The 20230-nt window shown below is 49.8% G+C and overlaps 1 protein-coding gene across 1 annotated transcript; it reads left to right on the forward strand.

The window, feature by feature from the left end:
* The first annotated feature begins 1438 nt into the window (after positions 1–1438).
* Positions 1439–18632, forward strand: LOC144167097 (uncharacterized). Its single transcript, XM_077696480.1, has 8 exons — positions 1439–1557; positions 2392–2466; positions 12724–12772; positions 12890–13086; positions 13760–14068; positions 14361–14583; positions 15770–15937; positions 17024–18632. The coding sequence occupies exons 1-8, from the start codon at positions 1555–1557 to the stop codon at positions 17206–17208; spliced, it is 1209 nt and encodes a 402-aa protein (XP_077552606.1). The 5' UTR covers positions 1439–1554; the 3' UTR covers positions 17209–18632.
* Positions 18633–20230: the final 1598 nt, after the last annotated feature.

Here is a 20230-nt window from a genome sequence, read left to right on the forward strand (position 1 = left end):
CGATGACGGATTTGGGCATCTACGGCATCGAGCTGCCTTTAACGTCAACTTTGAGGGCATGCTTCCTGCATCCCATACCGCAAGCAATCTGGAAAACCAGCTTCCACGTAAAACACGCGCTCACGCACATGCACACGTTCCCGCAAGCCCACAGCCTGTTCTTGCATGGGGGTGCAGATATAACCCATTATGGCATTTCTTTACTATGAGAAAAAATAATACGGCAAGTCGGGCTCCTGTAGGCGAAAACAGCTTTTCGATCGGTTGCTCGACAACAAGGGCACTGATGTCGACTGGGTCATTTTTAAATGAAATAGACTAGAAAATTTGACATTCCTGAACGGTTTCACTACGGAGTAGTAGACCGCCGGTTTCCCACAGAAAATTAGGCGCCTGTTAATTGTTCTACTAAAATTGTTGCCCATTGCAGCCCAAGCGAGCATTACTACGTAACATATATCATAACAGGGTATTAGGATGGTCATACGTCACTTCCTCCTGGACTTACTGCTGGCGCTGCCACATTTTTTCGAAAAAAAGTGGCCGTCGAGATTCAGCAGCAAATATTACGCCAGCCTGAACGAAGGTTCCACACGGCTCTGTGGACCGATAGATCGTCAGTGGTCCCGTGGGCCTATGAGTTTCGATAAGAAATGCCATTAGAGAGAAATATTGCCCTAAAACGTGCGCCATGTAGAGAGCACCGGCATTATTAAAGGGACCCTGGAACAGTCATTTTCACTTTTTTTATTCCTTAGTGTTTTCATTACGTAGTCAACAAACACAACTAGTAATTAGAAGATGCACCCTCCACGGTGGCTCAGTGGCTAAGGCGTTGTACTGGTGAGCATCAGGACGCGGATTCTATTCCCGGCCGCCGCGGCCCTTTTCTGATGGAGGCGAAAAGCAAAAACGCCCGTGTGTACGAGATTTTGGCGCACGTTAAAGATCCTCTGGTGGTAAAAATTAATCCGTAGCCCTCCACTACGGCGCGCCTTATCGCCTGCGCTGCGCCGGTGCGTTAAACCCTGCAATCAATCAATAATTAGAAGATGAGGCCGCAAAGTACCTCAGGCAAAAATAACTGTTCTATGCTCATCAGATAACTTAGAAACTTGCGCAACACATTTTTATCTATTTCCCGGTCTCGCTCTTGGCGTTCTTCGAGCGCTGAAATGGCGTCATTAAAGCGGTGTAGCGGCTTTGGCCAGCTTTCCTTCAGTTGTAGCAATGAGCGCATTCGACAACCACTTTAAAAAGCAAGCCACAAAAGCAAAGCAGAAACGGAAGACGTATCAGCTGCAGTGAGCATATCACGCAGTGCTCCTGTGTGCTGTTGATAGCTATGGCTTTCGCAGTGCTTACAGACACGAAAGAAAGAGGGCAAGCGTTTATCGGAAGGGTTGCAAAGTCTCTTAGAAAGCACTTCCTGTTCGGCGTTGAGGGTAACCTTTGCTCTTCTGATCCCTCTTGCAAACGACTCAGCTTGCCGTGAAGACAGTCCCATCCTCCGCCGAGAACACCGAGTGCTTGCAGGGCAACAAGGATTGCTACATGGTGAGTTCCTTCCGCTCCTGGCAGCCTTATACCAGTGGACTTGTGAGGGACTTCAACGTGAAGTACCGAGGGAGGCAAGTGCTGTCGAAAATAAGAGACGGCTACGTAAGTTCCCAATGTAGAGTTCCACTGCAATCACTGGTTCGAGGCGATCACAAGAAAAAAACATTACCATGCCTTCCTAAACGAAGTTGAGAAAAGCGTGAAAGCTTGCTTACATCAAAACTGCGTGAACCGTGCGTCGAATCTTCGCCGAGCCTTCCTTGAAACTGCGTCCAATCGATCGTTAAGCCTTCAAATACCCAAATTGCAAACGAACAACAAACCCACGCGACGATTTTTCACGCACAAACTAAAACCGCATAAGAACGGTCTAAATAGATGCCAATACATGGTTATTGACATAAACGTACTCCTTCATATTATTGATGCGCGTATTGTCTTATCTACAACGGTTCCTTTTTTGCGATTTTCAAATACCCGTTTTGACAGAGTGGAATCCAGGTTTCATGCACGTGCCGTGTGTCCACATATCTAATATGAGCTTTTCGGCCGACAAACCGGTCTATGGGGAAATTCCTAAGTTTTTAGACAGAACGCCATCGGTATCCCTAATAAAGCTATCGCTATAAAATATCTAATTTTTGGTAGCTTCTAAGACGGCTCGATGGGTCATCGCACTTAAAACTTCGCGATGGTTTCTCCGCTCATTGCAGTTGTGCAGTCCTGTGTCCTCACGTGAGTGATTTTCCTGTGTGTGTCCAAGGTCGCTGAAAAGGAATTAGCGTCCGGACGAGCGGTAGGTAATCACTGGTTGCTTCCTTTGCTTTGCAGTGCTGGGAAGTGTGTGGCCTCTTCCACAAGAACTTCACCGTCTGGGGACCCATGTGTGGCGCGGACAGCATTTGCGTGAGTAACGTCGGCGCCCCGCATGGTCAATCGACGTGGTGCGGCTACATCCTTGAGATCTTCTCTTGCATGAAATTATTGGCTCAATATTCCCTGTGATGCATGTTCTATTTGCTTTCATTTTCTTCTAAAGTTAAGATTTCACGTGGCTACCCCGATCTCTGTGAGCCGTTATCAAGCAACACAGGAAAATGTATCGGTATTAACTCAAGGTGCGCTACTAGACGCCAACAAGAGCAGTATACCTAGCCCGTCCTTTTTCAATTCAGCTCATCTTAAATCTACGCGCGCACAGTTCCCGTAGACGGTCATGGGTCGCTGTTGCGTTCGGGTATAGTTGGAAGGGTGGCGACTATGATGTATTGGCGTTTCTGCATGAGTCGCTGCCGTAACCGCCATTGAAGCTGCCAAGGCCTTGGAAATACCATTTAAAGGCACCGGAAAGCTGAGGAGCCACTGGGGCGCCGACCCGGTTGGTCCCTGCGGGTTACTCTGCGTTGCTCACCTGCCAGGTTACTGCGTACACTGGCTCGTTGCTCTCGACTACATTATGAAACTTTCCGTCCTGTTTATTTGGAGACAGCCATTCTTGGCCACGCCCGTTGAGTTCGTAATCAGCATGGGAGCAAGGGATGGATCATACAGCACGGGATACGACCAACTGGAAGTCGGTGGGAGAACCCTTATCTTCGCTGCGGACATATCTATGCTGCTGCTGATGATGATCACATGATTACACATACATACATACATACATACATACATACATACATACATACATACATACATACATACATACATACATACATACATACATACATACATGCATGCAAACATGCGTACATGCATACATACATACATACATACATACATACATACATACATACATACATACATACATACATACATACATACATACGTACCTACATACATGCATACATACATACATGTGTGTACCAACACTTGGAATAAATTCGCAACGAGTGCGATGAGGCCATTGAACATTTTGTACGAAATGACGCTCCACTCCAAGCCGATCGCAGAGTATATTGCCGCGAACCATACATTGGGTTTGCTTATTTGTGTTTTGCTTTTACCGCCCGGCTGCGCCGGTCTGCGTTATCTCTGCGCCAAGGGAAGCGCGTGTTCCATTCTTTCTTTCTGTGCCGCATGCGTTATCTGTTGTGATGGGGAGAGCGTTCCGATCTAACGTGAACGGCCCAGAATGATCTTCTTGGATCTACTATGTTCTCGATGCGAATCGACGTTTCGAGAACCACGCGCGCCGAAAGATAAAAGGCCTGCAGTGCGGACGCCGGGACATTCGATTCGACGGCACTCGCCTGTGCAAGTCACTTCGTTGACCGCTGCTTCGCCGCCTCTGTATTCTTTTGAGTTATTAGGGGAGCACAAGTTCGCTCCAATAAACTTGTTTCTCCTTCAACACAACTGCATCGTCCTTGGCTTCGTGACATCTGGTGGAGGTGCTGGGTACGCACCCTTCATGCCCACTACAACCTCGAAAAGCCGCCAAGCCAGTCCAACAAGAGCCAGCCCCCGCCTGCAAGATTTACCACCCGAGTTCGGTTTGATGCCAGAAGGGCCCAAGAGAAGGAACGCTGCAACCAACACCATGGTACAAGAAACAACGTCGCCAATCATGCTGCAGCAGCCCCGGGAACCACCATCGTTCCGGGGAGCCCCCACTGAAGACCCAGAGGAATGGTTGGAGAAGCTGGAGCGCGTGCGGATCTTCAACAGGTGGGACGATGAAGAAACCTTCCGGCATGTTTTCTTTTACTTGGAGGGTGCAGCTCGAACTTGGTTTGAAAACCACGAGAGTGCCTTGACCGACTGGACGCAATTCAAAAGCGAGTTTCTTAAGACCTTCACGACCGTGGTGAGAAAAGAACGAGCTGCGATTTTACTGGAAACTCGAACGCAACACCCGAACGAAGGAGTCGTAATCTTCGTCGAGGAAATGAAGCGACTTTTCCGCCGTGCGGACCCAGGAATGACGGAGGAAAAGAAACTACGGTTTCTGATGCGAGGTGTGAAGCAAGAGCTCTTCGCGTGCCTAGTTCGCAACCCCCCCAAGACCGTGTCCGAATTCGCGTCTGAGGCCGCCGCGATGGAGAAGACGCTCGAAATCCGAACGAGGCAGTACGACCGCCAAATCAATGCGCTGGTTTCGGAGACGATTGGTGCCAGCGCTATTAACTCCGACTCACTTCGCGACACTATCCGCGCAGTGGTAAGGGAGGAGCTGCGGAAACTTTTCCCGATGACGACACCACAACCTCAAGTCACTTCACTGACCGACGTGATCCGGGAAGAAGTACAGCACGCTTTGGGAACTTCTGTGCCGTCCGAAGCACCCCGTGAGCCCGAGGCTATGACCTACTCTGCGGCTGTTCGTCGACCCCGCCCTGCCCCAACACGCCGTCAAGAGGCCCCGCCGTACCGCCGCCCACTGTCACCCGCCCGACCCCCGGTAGCCCGAAACCAGACGCCGAGGAAGACGGACGTATGGCGAACTCCCGATAATTGTCCTCTGTGCTACCACTGCGGAGAGGCCGACCACATCTACCGCCGCTGCCCATACAAGAGACTCGGACTGCGTGGTTTCTCCGTCGACGCTCCTCGCCCTCTCCCTGGCCAACGACCGCGTGAGATCGACGAGTATCTATCTGAAACCAGACGTGGCCCATCCCGTTTCAACCGCTCGCCATCGCCCTACCCGTACCAATCGCCGAACCGCCGTAGCAATGCTGACTTCGCACGGGGAAGGTCTCCAAGCCCACGAGGGGGAAACTAAAGGCGGCAACTTCTGGAGGTGAAGTTGCTCTACGGCGAAAAACTGGAAACCCTCCAACGACGCAAGGACACGCTGAAGACAGTGATTCACGACATGCCCTCATCCCGACGACCCGACCTAACCCTGACGAGACTCCCGAACACGACGACAGCTACACGGCGCGACGCGTACCCGACCTGACCGAGACGTCCGTTGAGAAGACGACGACAACGACGATGCACAGTGCCCGACCATCAACACATACAAGCAGAGATACGACGCCCCGACGAACCCGGAACTCGAGGACGACTGCATCTGACGTCAAGGTGTCCATCGACGGCTTTGACGTAGTCGCCCTCGTAGACACGGGAGCTGACTATTCGGTAATGAGCGGACCATTTGCGTCTAAACTGAAGAAAGTTATGACCAGATGGGACGGTCCGCACATACGCACAGCAGGAGGCCACCTCGTGACGCCAAGTGGAACGTGCACATCGCGCGTCACCATAGACGGCACAACGTACCCTGCGGCGTTCGTCGTTCTGCCTAACTGCTCCCGCGACGTGATTCTCGGAATGGACTTTTTGACGGACAACGGCGCAATAATTGATCTGCAGACCAAGTCGATAACATTTTCCTCCAATCACTCCACGACGCCGCAGCCGAACCCCGATCACCGTGCTGCTGTCAGGGTCGCCGACGATCACATCACCCTGCCACCCCGCGCAAGCTTGATGATCGCCGTCTACTGTGAGGATGCTGCTTCTGACATCGACGCTATCGTAGAGAGTGATCGAAGGTTGCTTCTCGACCGCGGTGTCTCCGTCGCAAGAGGCATTGCGCACTTTAAGCAACGCCAATCTCACGTTTTGGTCACTAATTTCACCGAAGAGTACCAGCATTTAAACAAGGGAGCTGCAATTGCGTTCCTCGAAGAAACGCAAGAAGCAAGTGATGTGATCGCAGTCGCCGACTTTGAACGCACACCCGTAGAAACATTCAAGCTCCCGCAGCCCTTCGACGTGAATCCGGCGCTACCGCAAGAACAACGGAAAAAATTATTGGCTTTGCTGCGTCGCTATAGCGAATGTTTTTCGTCGAGCGCAAAACTACGTCAGACCCCTCTAGCGAAGCACCGAATAATAACCGAAGATGGAGCCCGACCTACCCGACAGTCACCGTACCGCGTCTCTTCACACGAACGGGAAGCCATCCGGACTCAAGTCGACGACATGCTGAGCGATGACATTATACAGCCATCGAAAAGCCCCTGAGCTGCGCCCGTCGTACTCGTAAAGAAAAAAGACGGCACATTAAGGTTTTGCGTTGACTACCGGCGACTGAACAAAATCACGAAAAAGGACGTGTACCCCCTCCCCCGAATCGACGACGCCCTCGACCACCTCTGCCACACGAAGTACTTCTCATCGATGGACCTGAAGACCGGCTACTGGCAAATTGAAGTGGACGAGAGAGACCGAGAGAAGACTGCATTTATAACCCCAGACGGCCTATACGAGTTCAAGGTGATGCCGTTTGGGCTGTGCACAGCACCAGCGACGTTTCAAAGAGTCATGGACACTGTGCTAGCTGGCCTTAAGTGGCACACCTGCCTCGTATACCTCGACGACGTAGTGGTATTCGCCCGGACTTTCGACGAACACCTTGCAAGGTTGGAGTCTGTACTCGAGGCCATTCGTACGTCGGGGTTGACGCTGAAGCCTGAAAAGTGCCGTTTCGCATACGAGGAACTCAAGTTCTTGGGCCACGTCGTCAACGCCGCGGGAGTCCTACCTGACCCGGCAAAAACTTCAGCTATCGCGAACTTCCCTAGGCCGAAAGACAAGAAGGGCGTGCGAAGATTTCTCGGGCTGTGCGCATACTACCGGCGCTCCGTCGCAAACTTCGCCCGCATTGCAGAGCCACTCTCGCGCTTGACGAAAGACAGCACCCCTTTCAGCTGGGAAAACGACCAAGAAAAAGCATTCTCCGAGCTGCAAAAACGCCTGCAAAGCCCGCCCGTGCTCGCTCATTTCGACGAAAATGCCGAAACGGAAATGCACACGGACGCCAGTGATATAGGCTTGGGTGCCGTCCTTGTCCAAAAGCAAAGCGGCTGCGAAAGGGTAATCGCCTATGCCAGCCGTGGTCTGTCGAAGGAGGAGAAAAACTATTCTGCCTCTGAGAAAGAGTGCCTGGCTATTATATGGGCGATTTCAAAATTTCGCCCATACGTGTATGGAGGGCCATTCAAGGTTGTAACAGACCACCATGCGCTTTGTTGGCTCGCCAATTTGAAGGACCCCTCTGGCCGTCTTGGGCGGTGGAGCTTGCGCCTGCAGGAGTTCGACGTTACAGTCGTTTATAAATCCGGCAGGAAACACTCCGACGCCGACTGCCTGTCCCGCGCCCCCGTCGACCCACCACCAGAAGACTCTGATGAAGACAGCGCGTTCTTCGGGATCGTGACGGAGAGCGACCTAGCCGCCCAGCAGCGTGCCGACCCCGACTTACGCGTCATAATCGAGTACCTCGAGGGATGCAACGTTGCCGTTCCTAGGACCTTCAAACGCAGCTTACCAGCATTCAGCCTGAGAAACTCCGTCCTCGTGAAGAAGAATTTCAGCCCCGGAACAAGAGCGAATTACCTTCTCGTCATCCCTGCGGACCTTCGTGACGAAATTTTGGAAGCGTGCCACGACGACCCGTCTTCCGGACATCTCGGCACAGGCCGCACTATTGGAAAAATCAAGGCGAGGTACTACTGGCCCGGCCTTACCTCTGACGTCACCCACTACGTCCGGAGCTGCCGTGACTGCCAGCGACGAAAAACACCGCCGACAAGACCCGCCGGACTTCTGCAACCGATCGCCGTCCCATCGAGACCATTTCAACAGATTGGAATGGACCTTTTAGGCCCGTTCCCTACGTCACGATCACAGAACAAGTGGATTGTTGTAGCGACAGACTACATGACGCGCTACGCAGAGACCGCCGCTCTTCCGAGGGGGACTGCACAAGAAGTGGCAAAGTTCTTTATAAGCCAAGTTGTGCTGCGACATGGAGCCCCGGAAGTCCTAATCACAGACCGCGGAACGGCATTTACTGCGGAGCTGATGCAAGGAGTATTACGCTACAGCAACACGGATCACCGAAGAACGACGGCGTACCACCCCCAAACGAACGGACTAACAGAACGTCTGAACAAGACAATCGCAGATATGCTGTCAATGTACGTTGACGTTGAACATAAGACTTGGGACGAAGTGCTCCCGTATGTCACGTTTGCGTACAACACGGCTATCCAGGAGACGACGCAGCTGACGCCGTTCGAGCTTGTCTACGGTAGAAGGCCGACTACGATGCTCGACGCCATGCTTCCGCACGTAGAAGACGACGACCTCAACGCCGACGTCCACGGATATCTTCAACGTGCGGAGGAGGCCCGCCAGCTCGCTCGAGTTCGTATAACGGACCAGCAGCTGGTGGATGCGGGCCGCTACAACCTCCGACGCCGAGACGCCGAGTACCAACCAGGGGATCGTGTGTGGGTTTGGACTCCCATTCGACAACGCGGACTCAGTGAGAAGCTCCTGCGACGCTATTTCGGACCCTACCAGATTCTACGACGTGTTGGCCAACTTACCTACGAAGTGATCCCTGATGGTGACTCCGGCACATCACGACAACGCAGGCGGCCTGAAGTCGTCCACGTGGTTCGCCTAAAACCTTTCTACGGACGATGACGAACTTTTGTTTTCATTTCTTCGGACTGTCGCTTATGTTAGCATCGGGTCGATGCACTCTTAGAGGGGGGGTGGTAATGCCGCGAACCATACATTGGGTTTGCTTATTTGTGTTTTGCTTTTACCGCCCGGCTGCGCCGGTCTGCGTTATCTCTGCGCCAAGGGAAGCTCGTGTTCCATTCTTTCTTTCTGTGCCGCATGCGTTATCTGTTGTGATGGGGAGAGCGTTCCGATCTAACGTGAACGGCCCAGAATGATCTTCTTGGATCTACTATGTTCTCGATGCGAATCGACGTTTCGAGAACCACGCGCGCCGAAAGATAAAAGGCCTGCAGTGCGGACGCCGGGACATTCGATTCGACGGCACTCGCCTGTGCAAGTCACTTCGTTGACCGCTGCTTCGCCGCCTCTGTATTCTTTTGAGTTATTAGGGGAGCACAAGTTCGCTCCAATAAACTTGTTTCTCCTTCAACACAACTGCATCGTCCTTGGCTTCGTGACAATATTGTGAGTGTGGCGGCAAGCCCGGCACTTACTGCTTCGAACAAGGCCGCTATTCTTTTGATGAATCTCTAAAAAAGCTAGGTGTTCGGCCTTGGTGGGCAAACGGTGAAGTCTTGAGTTCTGACACTAGCGGCCGGGACCTCAGCCCCAGCTGTAATGAAGAATTTTTCGCCAAGTCCATGTTCTCTTAGATTAGTGTGACGCATTGTCTACGCATATTTATTTATTTATTTATTTATGATACCCTCAGGGCCAAAGGCATTACAGAGGGGAGTGGGGTAAGAATACAAGTAAGCAAACAAGGAAAAAATGGATTATAATACAAGCTAATTATACAATATTAGCTAGATCACCGAGAGAAAAAAACAACTCACAAACATAACAAGAAAACAGACGTTACAGAGCTCCTATTTTTACAATTCGAGCTAGAAAATCTCGGAACAGTTCGATCATTATAGATACAGCACTAGAAGGAAGGCGATTCCATTCACTACTAGTCCTGGGCAAGAAAGACTGAAAGAAATGCCGGGTGTTGCAAATTTCAATTCTAACTTTGGGGCTGTGGTCGATACGATCAGATCGATAATGAGGTGTAGCGATAAACTGGTCATTCAGAACATGGTGATGCTACAGTTTGTGAAAAAGAGCTAGTCGGGAAATTTGACGGCGTGCAGACAGAGATGGAAGGGCAAGGTTAGATTTCATGGCAGTAAAACTGGCCGTTGGATTAACCAGAATAAACCTAACTGAGTTATCTTGAACCAGTTCTAAGGAATTTTTAAGTTTATCCTGACTTGCGTCCTATACCGAGCTTGCGTATTCCAGTTTGGAAGGTATTAATGTTTTGTAGAGCATTAGTTTAAATTGCGATGGCGCCTTATAAAAACTAGGACGTAAGTAACCGAGCATGCGGTTTGTGTTGCTAATTACATATTCGGTGGGAAGGTTCCAGGTTAAGTTAGTAGCACTAATGTGGATGCCAAGATATTTATAACATGTAACGGCATCTAATTAGACACTGTTAAGATAAAAGGGTGGTGGGACAGTCTTGATGCGGGAAATACGCATTACTTTAAATTTCTTAATGCTCAATTCTATTGACCAGTCTTTGGACCAGTTAGCAACAGCATTAAAGTCAGACTGTAATGGGGTGGTGTCACTCTCACTAATTGTTTCACGAAAAATAACACAAACTTCTGCAAATAGAAGAACATTCGAGTTTAAAAGAGTAGCCAATTCGTTGATATGAATAAGGAACGATAGCTGCCCAAGAACCACAACAACACGATTAGCAACAACAAACTGAGAACAATTAGTAAAAAAATTCTATCCATTTTAACAAGATATCGTCCAAATGTAAGCCTTTTAGTTTATGAAGCAGCAGTCTATGTGAAACCCTGTCAAACGCTTTTGAAAAATCTAAGAAGATGCAATCGGCATGAGATGATCGATCCAAGATTTGAAGCAATTTGTGAGTAAAATATATTAGTTGGGTTTCACACGAGTATGACTTACGGAACCCATATTCAGCTGGGGAAAAAAATGAGTTAGTCTCAAGAAAGTCAACCAAGTTACTGTAGATAATGTATTCTAATATTTTGCAACAGTTACTGGTGAGAGAAATAGCGATAATTTAAAGGAGAGTTTTTGCTGCCTGATTTAAACAGTGGAATCACCTTCCCTATTTTCCATTGTTTAGGGCGTACACATGTCCAAAGACTGTTGGAATATTTTTGTTAATGTAATACTATTAAAGCCGGGAAATGAGGAGTTCTTCAACCCGTCGATAAGCTTAGCAGCACCAGATACATACATTCATAGTGGTGGTGTATATTCATAATTCCACGCTTGTGATGGGGGAATTCGCTTTGAAGAATCAGAGGAAACGTTGCTGATAAATGTTTCATTGAGAAGTGTTGCACCGAGATTGTTGGGGATGCGTTTGTCAGATGAATAATGCAAGGCAACAGTATCATGAAGGAGAGGGTTAATGGTCCACCGAATTTGCTTTTACATTTGAAGCAAGCATCGATGGAAGGACGTTAGGTTGAAAATGTTCTTTCGGCGTTTTGATAGCTGCAAGATATGCTTCAGTTTCAGTCTTGTACGCATTCCAATGCAAGCTGGAAGGTGAATGTTTAGCTGCACAATAGAGACGCTTCTTCTTGTTCGATAACCGTTTATAATAAACGTTATAACGGCTGTTGGTACCCTTTATGTCGGTTTAGGTGCGGAGGCAGCCTTACAACACACTTGACTAATGTTCTGCCTCGTGCCTTAGGTGCCGAGCTCAGTCCCTACACGGGAACGGAACGTCGTTACAACCATATCTTTCCGAGTCTGTCCCGACAAGAAAGAAAAAAATGCGCGCCAATCCACTCGGTGAATGTAGTTCGAGAGCAAAACTCCAAACGGCACCCACAACGACTACCCATGCGACGTCACTTGGATTCACACACGTGGCTCTACAAAAAGTGAAACGAGAGACAATAGCCCTGAACCACACCCTTTATTACTTCAAAGATAATCATTGGTAAGGTTAAAAAGCATGATTTATGAACGGTGTTTGGTTGAGTTGTTTTGAAGAAGCACATGAGTGGAAACTCTTTTTCATAAAATTACAGAAAGCTCAAACCCGGCGTTTGACGATCTCACTTCTCCTCCGTCTCTGCTACCGCCTACGGAGGTGAAGAGACCGGCGGCAGATACATAGGACAAGTGAGATGCTATGCGTTGGTGTGGGCTTTCTTTACTTTTTATCACCCCTAGACCATCCCCAAGGCGCGTCCACGGCTGCTACACGTCACGTGGTGGAAGCGTACAGCAGCGTGAAAGGTCGCGTGGCGCTATCACGTGGCATTCTGTGAGAACGCAGGGGGTAGACATGCAGATGGGCTCGGTGAGTGCACCGTCTGTCTCCCCGTCTCCGCCTGGGCCCGTAGCTCAATAGGTAACACAACGGGCTCTCACTCCAATTCTCTATACATTCCAGGTTCGATTCCTGACACTGCCAGTAACTTCTTTTATTTGTTTGCATGAGTTTTCTGTTGACGGTCACGGCAGAACGTTTGGAAAATAGAGGTCTTTCCACCTTAACCAAGCCTTAAGTCCTTAACCAAGCCCAGATTTATGTGGCCAATTTGTGTAGCGCCTGCTTGTAAGGAGGACCGTACATGCTGTGTAACGAGATGTAAACCTGTTCTCTTACAGTTTCCTGGCTGCAAAGTGGCGTGCAAATTCTGGCAGGCCGTCTCACCGGGTACGTGGCGATCATTTCTGGGCGTCGAAAACAACTGGGCGCGTTACCGCATTTTCTGCCGCACTAATGCCTCACTATAGAAGCCGATCGTCATCGTTCAACGGATTTTTCTTCCAGCTGCTCGGACAGAGAGCGCCGACAAAAGCTTGTTCCCCGAAGTCCCGCGGCTGGAGGATCAAGGCGAGTACGTGCGCGTGTCTTGGTCGAGGCCCCTCGGTCCAGCCGACTCGGAGAGGCGGCCACACGAGGCGCTGGTGTACGCGGTTCTCCTGCGGGGACTCGTCCACCGGGAACACTGGGAAGGCGCTGGACAGGTGCTTCCGGCGTTGTCCTTTTCTTTTCTACGCTGCCTTTCTTTCTTTGCTACCCCCATTGGCCTAAGTGCGCTAGCAGAGGGTATGTGTAGCGCATGCCTTCATGTTGACTCAGTCACGCTTCCATCATGCTGCGGCCTTTGGGGATTTCGGAGAACGAAGAACTAACTTAGTGCACCGTTCAATCGTATAAATAGAAAGCTCCCTCTTTCTACTGCATCGGTAATCCTTTCGACTGGCCACATTGCACGGTGGGAGTGGTGTGCGGCGCGAGACGTGAAGCCTTAGGGTCCGCAAAGGATTATATATGCTCTACTTTTCAAACAATCAAATGGTGGAAAGCGGGCTGAAAGGGGTCAGCCGGCTAGGAAGTTTCCTTCAATTTCTGTATATCCGTCCAACATGACGGTAATTTTCGATAAGCAGTATGAAAACAGGATAACTCGTGCTGCAGCACACGTCAAGGGGGACACGTTCTCCGATCGGCCATTGATCAGGCGGAAACAAGCCCCACTGTGGACTTGCACTAAAGTAGGATAACGGAAGTGTTGCTTTCGGACATAATGGCTTGTGGTTTGGTGGAGGGAGCGTCACCATCTGTAATTATCTGTATCTCAGAGCTGTTAGGGAAACAACCTATGACGGGCGGTTGTGGGTAAAACGTGACGTGCAGACGCCGCACCGCAACACGAGCCTGAGCCGGAGCCAAGTGAAGCAGTCTTCGGAGCTCGTAATCGTCGCTGTGGGACAGCACGGGCAGTGTGCCAGTACGAGGCTCCCTCTGGGACCAGAGCTGGACCTCAGCGAACCCGCGGATGAGGGTTTCAATTCCGACCTGGTCTCCATGCTGGCGGACGAAGCCACTGCGCTGACGTCGTGCGCTCCACCGAGGCTGCACGCGATGCGCCTCAGCAGCGGAGGAGCCAAGGTGGAAGCCGACATCTCGTGGAACTGCGCAGTGTCGCCGCGGGTCAAGTACGAGGTGCGTGAACTCTAACCGTTTTCCAAAGTACTGGCAGTAACAAAAAACCGCTTTAACGGGATGCGGTCTTGGCCCACTTGGCGGCGCCGTAGATGCACGCACCTCCTGCCTTTTTGTGAAGAGAGCGCAGATGGCGTGGATGCCATCTCAGTAGTGAACTGGCGACAAGGTCACTTACGAACATTCGGGCAGTTCAAATTGTCTGCAGTTCAAGCGAGAGTGTACCCTCTTGTTCCACAGTGCATACCCGCAGTGAGCGGAGCACCGGACGATCAGAGTGCGATTTGTGCAGGTTACGTGGAGGATGCAGGACACCGGGGTGGACGTGACGGGCCGCCTGTACACGTCGCGGCAGTCAGCCACGCTGCCTCTCTGGCCGGAAAGCTCGTACACGGTCTACGTGCGGGAGCTCTCTTCTTCGGGGGACACGCACGCCGAGACGCAGCCCCTGTTCGTGAACACGGCCGGCCTGGTGCCGCCTGCCGCACCGCCAACCTTTCGGGAAAGCAACACGCGTGAGCCGAGTTAATTGCAATTCCTGTTCACCCTGAAGAGCTGGGCAAGAGGTTCCACATAAGGAAGAAGCCCTTACCCCTCTCTCTTCCTCTCTATGTCTCTGTCTCTATCTCTTTTTTTTTTCTCTCTGTCTCTCGCTCTCTCTAAAAGAAAGACACTTGAAGGTAAAACTACCCTGGAGAGCAAGAGGTACAGATAGAACGTTGGCTTGTGCAATTGCGGAAGGGGGTGCGGGTCCAAACAGTAAAGAAAGGGATAGTGTAGGGCACGAAGCAAGAATAAGATAGGAGGCGAAACTAGGCTTCCTAGGGCGGCCAGATAACGTCACAAGCGCTCGTCATACGTTAAGCTAGCGGCATAGGCCGTGGTTAAAGAAACTGCGCGGCCGCCGCAATCGGCATTTCACTGCTCAGCCGCGGAATAAGTGCGGCCGCTATCACTTCGTCCATTAGGTGCCGCTACCCTCTCCTTCGCCGTCGCAGCCACGACGCTTTGCAGTCCGCCTTGGTTTTCATTGTGACATTATCTGGTCGCTCGCCCGCGCTTGTCGCAATGGGCGGTTTCGCCTCCTATAAATTCTTGCTCTATGGTGTAGGGTTAATGTAATTTGCTGATTTCAACTTTTCCGTTCCTGTACTGTGGCGGGTCAGGCTTTCTAAACGAAAGAGTTAATGCTCACACATTGCTGAATATTACCCTCGACACCCATGAGAGAGCACTGACGCCGTGGAAATTCAAAATGTTGAACACATAATGTACGCCTAAATTATACTTGGCTCTTTCGTAGTCTGCTTTTTTTCGCACAGCGCTATATCACGCTTAGAAAACCATTCTTCGGTGGTCTTTACGTGAGGAAATCCGTCTTCCGCTGCCATCAGTGACAGTGTTATTAAAGTAGCCAAGTTAAGTGTAAATTTGCTTTATTAGGCGCATACATAGGGGAACGGAATCTGCCCATGCGAGTGGTAGTCCGCACTTTCTTGGAGAGGCGGATTCTGCAACACCAAGTTTACAACCGAGAACAGTTCTTACAATACCAGTTATTCAGAGAAAAAGGTGCAGGAATTTGAGCTTAATTGCTATAATAATACAAACAGAAAGCGAACTCGACCTCTTTGTGTAACTAAAGTCGAGTTCGCGTGGATTTTTTTTCGCGCCCACGAAGGCCTCTTTCGTTCTTTACAGCGCCCAACTGCGTGCGCCTTGATATCGTGACCGGCTGTGCAGCGGCTGTGTCCGCGCTAATGCTGGCCTTTGGGATCCTCTTGGTTGTCACGGTGTTGGGACGCCGACGTCGATCAGCCCAGCGCCACAAAAGCTACACGAGCGGACTTCCCGTGGCGTCCAAGAACAGTGAGCTTCTTTCTCGTTTGGTGTCGCTGGCAATGTTATTGCATGCAGTACGCTCTGATGGGACATACGCCGGTACTCACTAGTGGCACGCGTACTGTGTACAAGTTTTCATATCAACGCGCACTCACTCGGCACCACGTGGATGACAGAAGCAAATGCATTAATTCAAACAAAACCAAAGCAGCTCTGATGCGAAAGATAATGCGCCCTTCATTGGGTGCTCACTGCACGTCTAAGCATTGTTTAAATATATGCACGATATGAAGAGAAGAATCAATTCAAATCCAGATCGAGTATAGGGTGCAGCTTATATAAAACGGTGGAAGTGAAATAACGCTGGGGTGGAAAGCCGGCGAGAATCGCTATGACTACAGGAGAAACTTTATGGTATGTATGCGAGAGAAATTAGTGGTAGTCACACAAGAGGAGCAGCCACTGTATTTGGCCAGAGAACCGGCCTTCTTGTAGGTGGACAGCACGACGTTTTAAATGCAGAGCATTTCTTCAACTCCCGATGTCACCCGGCGTTGGCGTGCCTCGGCGTACGCAACAGCCGTTCCAGGTGCGCCCTCTCCTCCACTCCTCCTCTCCGGCATCACGCTACCCTCCTCGCTCTCAACAACAGGTCCGCAACCCTCCCCCTACACTATATAAAAAATAATACTTACCGGCGCCTGGTTTCGATCCCACAACCCTGCGGGCAGAACGCAAGGTACATGGTGCTCTACCCACTGCGCCACAAAGCCGACACAGAATGGAAGGCTACGAACGCACCGTATATCCTTGACTCATTCAAACTACGTCAAGAAGCTGCTGATACAACGCATTCACTGCCACCAACTCCCCAAACACTAATCGTTAACGCAATACACCCACCCCCTATGCGACGCATTTACTCGAGTCCCCCTCGCGGGAGATGGGCCCTTTAATTTTTTTTGACTGCTCGCCTTTACGACGGCGGGTACACAAGCCCTACTGAGTTGTGGGCGACGGATTCGGGATGTGGAAAAAGGAAAAAATTTTGCCAGGCGATGAGAAGTAACCGTAAACGGTGTTTATTAATTCGAGCGTATATCTTCGCCGCAGGCTCTTACGAGAGGCGCAGTAGACGCGGTTCCCAGCACTGCGGCGGACCCAGGGCCCTGTTCAGCGGAGTGGCTCAGACCGGCGGTCCTGCGAGCCCCGTGGGCGAATCGCGCGAGGACTTGCTCTCCGCTCACGAGAAAGACGCCGGCGCCAAGCACTTTGTCTTCGAGCCTCGACTGGAGTGAAGAAACCCGCACCATTTTTGATGGCGTGCAGTGCTAGAAAGAAGCGTGGGGGGCGTTGAAACGGGTGCATATTGTCAGCGTCTTTGATGCATTGCAAAAAATGCCCTCGCTTCTGAAACGCACACCACTGAGATATTTGTATGAAAAGAGCACTGAAATCTGCAGTTCGGTGAGGCATGCTGCCATCTACAGTGTGCACGTTAATTTGTATTCTATTTCATATATTGGGGATGTTTTTCTATTTCACATATTTATTCTTCGCACAGTGTTGATTATCTGTCAGCGCTAAGATGGACATTCACTTTTCAAGCATTGCAATAAGAATGCTATACCTTATAAGGACCAGAATTTATGGGGCAGCAGGACGGCACGCCTGCAGGCGTGCCGTCCAATCTTGTTCAAAGTTCATCAGGCTGCTCATATCGTGAAACCGCTTTCGTTTTCATGTTCCACACAGCAGTAAGACTACCCCTTACGGAAGAGGCGACTGAGGCACGTAATATTGGAATGGGAATATTCCCTGATCTATAGGTTTAGCAGTTTACATACGCCTGTTAATCGTTCCATCCAAATGATTAAAGAAGAGACATACCCACCTAGTGGCGAAAGTGTGTTGTGGTATCTTTTCAAGCAAAACCCTCTTATGACACCCATTGAGATATTCCCCAATCGTTCCAGGAACTACGTACATTCGAAAATTGGTAGCGGTAAAACCGGCTTCGAGGGGAGAAAAGAACACTGCATCAGTGGTTTCTTTTGCGTAAACCCTATTGCTGTCCGAAGCCTCAACTATTTGTTACTCTGCGTGTATTCGTGTTTTTGTGGATTTCTCTAAAGCCTTCGACCAGCTCTGCCACAACACGTTTTTCGAGAAACTTTGAGGATAAGGCATTCATGGAAAACCACTTCTTCTGATAAAATGTTATTGCTGTCGTGAAGAATGAGTAAAAAAGTAATTTCATATGTGCGTTTCAATCAATCATCATTGGGGTCCCACAAGGCAGCATATTAGGGCCATTGTTAATTATGTTGTAGATAAAAGATATACGCGTGGCACTGTGTACGCTGATGCAACGACTATATATTTTACTGGTAGCAATCTGCGGCGTTAAAATCCACCTGTTAAAAGAACACTACGGGACCTTAAATAATGTAGTAAAGCGATCTTCTGTCTTCTTAATACTAACAACACAAACGCGATTCTGTTTCATACGCGACAACTTGCTGTTTCAGTTGACGGTCGGTCATATTTGGGTAACACTCCTATTGCGTTTGTGGATTGCGAAAAACCCTTGGTGTGCATTTCCTTAAGAATATTTCATGGAATATTCACGCTTATTCCTTTGTAAGCAATCTGTGTAAATGCGTTAGTGTTTCCGCCAAAATCAGTCCCTTCGTTTCAGAGTCTATCAAACTACAAATTTATAACGCGCTATTTTTGCCGCATCTGACTGACTTTGTTTTGGGGTGGAGAACTACCACAAATAACAAACATAAATAAACTTTATACGCTTCAGATAAAAAAAAATTACACCATCTACCCGTAGGGGAACCCTGAGTAGTATGCGAAGCAGCCATGGGATCGACTGATGTTCCCATTAGTTTTCAGTTCGTCGTTTCCGGTGACGTTCAGCTTTGCGTGCCTTCGTTGTATCAGTAGCTTCCTGACGTAGTTTGAATGAGTGAAGGACATAAGGCGCGTTCGTAGCACATGCTCCCGTCTCGATTTGTAGCGCAGTGAGAAGAGCGCCACGTACCTCCCGTTGCGGCCAGAGAGTCGTGGGATCGAAACAGCGCTGCCTAACTATTTCTTGTTATAGTGGACTGCGCTGACGTCAGTCCAAACGCTGGCGGGGCTGAAGAGACGCGCATGCGCAGTAGAGTGCGGATGGCGGACAACGACAACGAGGGAGGGAGGGACACAGCCAGAGCATGAGATGCTTCGCATCTAAAAAAAAGAATTACGTACATTACAAACATTGTATACTCTGCGCCCACAGATGAACTGTTCACTCGTTTAAAATAGTGTCAGTCTATAGAAGTTTTCAATGTTTCTTGGCCCTTCGTTACATACGATCTGTCTATAAAAGGATGAAAGTTCATAGTCCATTTCATCTGAATAGGTTCTTCTTTTTATATTATTTGGAATTGAGTATATTTCTGGTCTACTCCTTTTTGTAGAACGATTTAGGTCGGCAATTTCCTCGCTACACTGTCCCACATGTAATTAACTACTCTAAAAGAAACCTATAGCCCCCCGCACGGGGCACCTTGAGCAATCTTGGTGACGGTACTGGCGATACCGCGGACCCCGAGCCCCCAAACATAAGCTGGATCCAACCGTGGCGATGTGTTTATAGGTGGAGGGTTAGAAACCACGAACGGTGGCCGTCGGAGCCCAGGTCAAGCTCCGGCGGATGGGCTCCCTGTCTGTTCACCAGGCAGGGAGCTCCGGGACCTCTTTGGCTACCAGGGTAAGGTCAAAGAAGAAAGTACCCCCGTCTCCCTGCTTTTATACTATGCTATATGGCATTTTCAATACCCCCCCCCCAAACGTGATCGGCCCCCTAAAAGGGGCCGCACCGAAGTATCGTTTCCTCCATTGCCATCTTTGAAATTTCCTGAACCAGATCATTACTCTCGATTTCTTGTCATGGAGTCCCTGAATCCAACCCACCCTCTTGCATCTCAGTCAGTCTTCTTGATCGCAAAATATCTTGAAGCCATAATAGGAAAATCATATAAGTGCAAAAAACAAAGGTCTGGTGAACTACTAATCGAGGTAAATGACAAGCAGCAGTCCACGAAGCTTCTAGCTCAGACTAGACTGGCTGATCAGGGTCACACCCCATCGGAGCCTCAACAGCTCGCAAGGTGCGATATCCGAGACGGATCTCTTGAACGAAACGGATGTGGATCTCCTTGCCGGCTTGAAGGATCAGGGCGTCACTGCCGTGAGACGCATCACTATCCTCAGAGACGACAAGGAGATTCCCACCAAGCACATTATCTTGACTTTCGA

This window comes from Haemaphysalis longicornis, unplaced genomic scaffold (assembly GCF_048455015.1).
Source record: "Haemaphysalis longicornis isolate Haplotype H1 unplaced genomic scaffold, Haemaphysalis longicornis Haplotype H1 scaffold_2, whole genome shotgun sequence".
Classification (NCBI taxonomy): Eukaryota; Metazoa; Arthropoda; class Arachnida; order Ixodida; family Ixodidae; genus Haemaphysalis; species Haemaphysalis longicornis.